The sequence below is a fragment of the Elephantulus edwardii genome, unplaced genomic scaffold (assembly GCF_000299155.1).
Source record: "Elephantulus edwardii isolate Elephantulus edwardi_28Jun2011 unplaced genomic scaffold, EleEdw1.0 scaffold00047, whole genome shotgun sequence".
Lineage (NCBI taxonomy): Eukaryota > Metazoa > Chordata > Mammalia > Macroscelidea > Macroscelididae > Elephantulus > Elephantulus edwardii.
In genome coordinates, this window is record NW_006399797.1 from 8,947,508 (window position 1) to 8,950,709 (window position 3,202).

The following is a 3,202-nucleotide window of genomic DNA, read 5'->3' on the forward strand; positions in this document are numbered from 1 at the left end:
CAAAAGGACAAATATTGCATGGTGCCACTGTTGTAAAATGGAACTGATATCAGGGTTGGGGTAAGACTGAGAAAAACTGGATAAATTGTGTATACTGCACTGAAACATAAGCGGGAGAGAATAATTTAAAAACGATGTACGATAGAGTATTATGGTTATCACAGGAATCCACAATTGAGGTTGCATAATGGAATGTACTTGGGGCAGTGGGAGGAGTGCGGGGGGGGGGAGTGTTTCTTTTACTTTTCAAAGTGAGGAGGAGCGAACTGAGTGGGGGGTGGGGTGAGGGCTGAGCGGGGAGAGAAGTGCAGCAATGAATGAAAAACCAAAATCTGTACATGTTCATTAAAATTATTAAAAACAATTAAAAAAAAGAAAAAGATGAGCAGTCTCCTTCTGTGTGATTTACTGCCTTTGAAAATTTGCTGAAGCATCAGCGATGGGTCGGTTCTGACTTGATGGTAGACAACAACAACAATTCTGGGGGGGCAGATACAAAATTATTTTCCTCCCTCTGACTGAGATTTCCTTCCTTTTAGGATCTTCACCGCACAGGCTGCAGTTCTTACTGTGGGCAGGAGGCTGAGCAAGACAGGGTTGTCTTGAAGCGGGTCCTTCTGGCCTATGCCCGATGGAACAAGAATGTCGGGTACTGCCAAGGCTTTAACATCCTGGCTGCCCTGATTCTGGAGGTGATGGAAGGCAATGAAGGGGATGCCCTGAAAGTGAGTATCAGGCTCTGAAGATGGCAACTGACCAAAGTGGAAAGACAGTTTTTAAAAAAATCAATCAGACTGTTTTTTAGAACTATAGAGAGAAGAATTAAGTGATAACTATTTCTACTTTATGTCCCCCCTTTTCATGGTGTGAGCCACACCTGTGCAGGTACTCATGCTAGCGGTTTCCTGGGTTAAAGTGAGGTTAAAGGAAAGATTTAACAGAGCTGCCAAATATGAGAGCAATGATTCTATTTTAATTCTTTCTAGAAGTCTTGACTTTTAAAGCAAATGTAGTACCAATTGTGTTAGCAAGCCATTGCTGTGTAACAAAACTAGCTGCCTGAAACAGCCAACATTTATTGTTTCACAGTTTCTTTGAGGCAAGCATCAGCCTAACTTTGCTGGGCGCTTCTGACTCCACACTCCTCAGGTGGTTTCATTCAAACTTTTGGCTGGGGCTGCAGTTTCATCTGAAGACTTGACTGGAGGGAGCACTTGCTTTTAAATTGATTCATGTGGTAGTTGGCAAGATTCAGTTCTTTGAAGTTTGTTGGACAAAGGGCCTCAGTTCCTCACTGGTTGTTGGCTGGAGGCCTCCCTCAGATTCTTTATATCTCATGGCAGTGTGACTTACTTTAGTGAGTGAGGAAGAACCTATAAGACAGTGAGCAAGGGGGAAGTGATTCACCTTTAGATTTTTAACCTAATCGTGGAAATAACATGCTATCATTTTTTGCTACATTCTATCCATTAGAAGCTAATCATCTTTAGTGACTTCCAGAAGTTGGGAACACTGAGGGCTATCTTAAAAACTGCCTATCACACCAGTAAAGTTAATTCTGGATCTTACTAAATTGTTTTATTCTTTCATGTTTGAGTCATAATATGGAGGAGATAGGATTAGAGGGAATGCTTAAGATGAAAAATTGTTTACCTAGAGAAAGGCTATAGAAATGAGTTATCCATATCATCTTTTTAATCTTTGACATTCAGAATCTTTAGTAGTAATAAAATAAAATCTGGTAACACCTGGAGATGGGATATAAGCCATTTAAGCTTATCAGGTTGAATTGGAGTCAGTAAGTCACCAGAAATCTAGTCTTTGTGTGAACTGAAGCATTTCAAATGTGGAGAATAGCTGTTGCCTGGTTTGCTTAGGGTGCTGTGGGTTTACTGATTTCAAACGTAAACCTTTGAACTGCAGTTGATTGCAGTGCTTTATGATGTATGAAATGGATACTTAAGGCTTTCTGTTTGAACAAGAGGGTTTGAATGTGGTGAATACCCTAGTGATAATCTCAATTGCTGACTGATGTGATATGGAAAAATAAACAAATGTTCCTTCTGGTTTTATGCACATTATGGCAGAATTAATTATAATTCCAGCCTAACAGGATTTAAATTTGGATTCAGCCTCTCCCTTTTTACACTCACGTATCTAAGGAAACATCTTGGGAGGTAATTGTTCATCAAATGGAAGAAAGGAAAAAGGAAATGGCAATTTAAAGATATGAATTTAAAAGATTTTCTTTTAGGAAGCTTTTTTCTTCCTGAATCTCTCATCTTTAGTTATGTCATTGCAGATGTAATTTGTCTGACTATGAGATGGGAGCTCTGGTGGCCTAGTGGTAAGAAACTCGCTGCAGTCTTGAAGGAACGTGGTTTGAATTCACTAGCTGCTTTGTAGGAAAAGGATGGATAATCACCTCCCATGCGACTTACTGCCTCTAAAAACTCGCTGGGGGATCAGCTATGGGTTGGTTCCTACTGGATGGCATTCAACAATAACAATCAGATCAGGGTTAAAGGTGGTGGTGAGGTTTGGGAAAAGAGAGAGGCATGCCAATAGAGTTATAAGAAAGTTCAGCAAGTACTTGAGAAACTACAAATTCACATAAAAAGATAAAGCTAAGAACTGCATGTTTTTATTTCTGCCTGCAAGAAAACTTCTGCCCTGTGAATTGAGATGCCCTCCTCATCATTTTATGTAGGTCTTGTTATTAGACATTTGATATTCAGAGGAAAATTGGGTTCATAAGGAAACACTCCTGATGCAAAGGAAAGAGTTGGGAATTGGTGTTTTTCTAGAAGCTATTTAGTACCTATTTTGGGAGTACTTGATTCAAGCTCTGGTATTTTCAGTTGCTTCCTATGCATCTGACAGTGAATAAGGAAGGCGAATCCTTGCCTTTGAGTTGTTGGTGAACAGTATTGACTGTATCATAAACTGCTAAAACAAGTGCAACCAGGACGCTCTTTAGAGGCAAAAATGGTGAAACCTTGTCTCTTATACTTAGTCATGTTGTTAGGGGAGGCCAGTCCTTAGAAAGGGATATAATGCTGAGAAAGGTCAGCTGTTGTTGTTGTTGTTATGAGCCGAGTCATTTCCGACTCATAGCGACCCTATGCACAACAGCCCTAAACCCTGCTCTATCCTGCGCCAACCACACCACCTCTGACACACCCATCCTGATTACCCCAGT

General features: G+C 40.4%; 1 protein-coding gene across 1 annotated transcript in view; it reads left to right on the forward strand.

Annotated features, from left to right (window-relative positions):
* The window catches only part of LOC102860069 (TBC1 domain family member 30-like), an 83,727-nt gene that overhangs the window by 31,239 nt on the left and 49,286 nt on the right, over window positions 1–3,202 (forward strand). Inside the window, exons 5-6 of the mRNA XM_006886097.1 lie at window positions 540–725; window positions 1,474–1,546. Of these exons, the coding sequence (XP_006886159.1) occupies window positions 540–725; window positions 1,474–1,546 (259 nt within the window). The remainder of the gene's footprint in view (window positions 1–539; window positions 726–1,473; window positions 1,547–3,202) is intronic.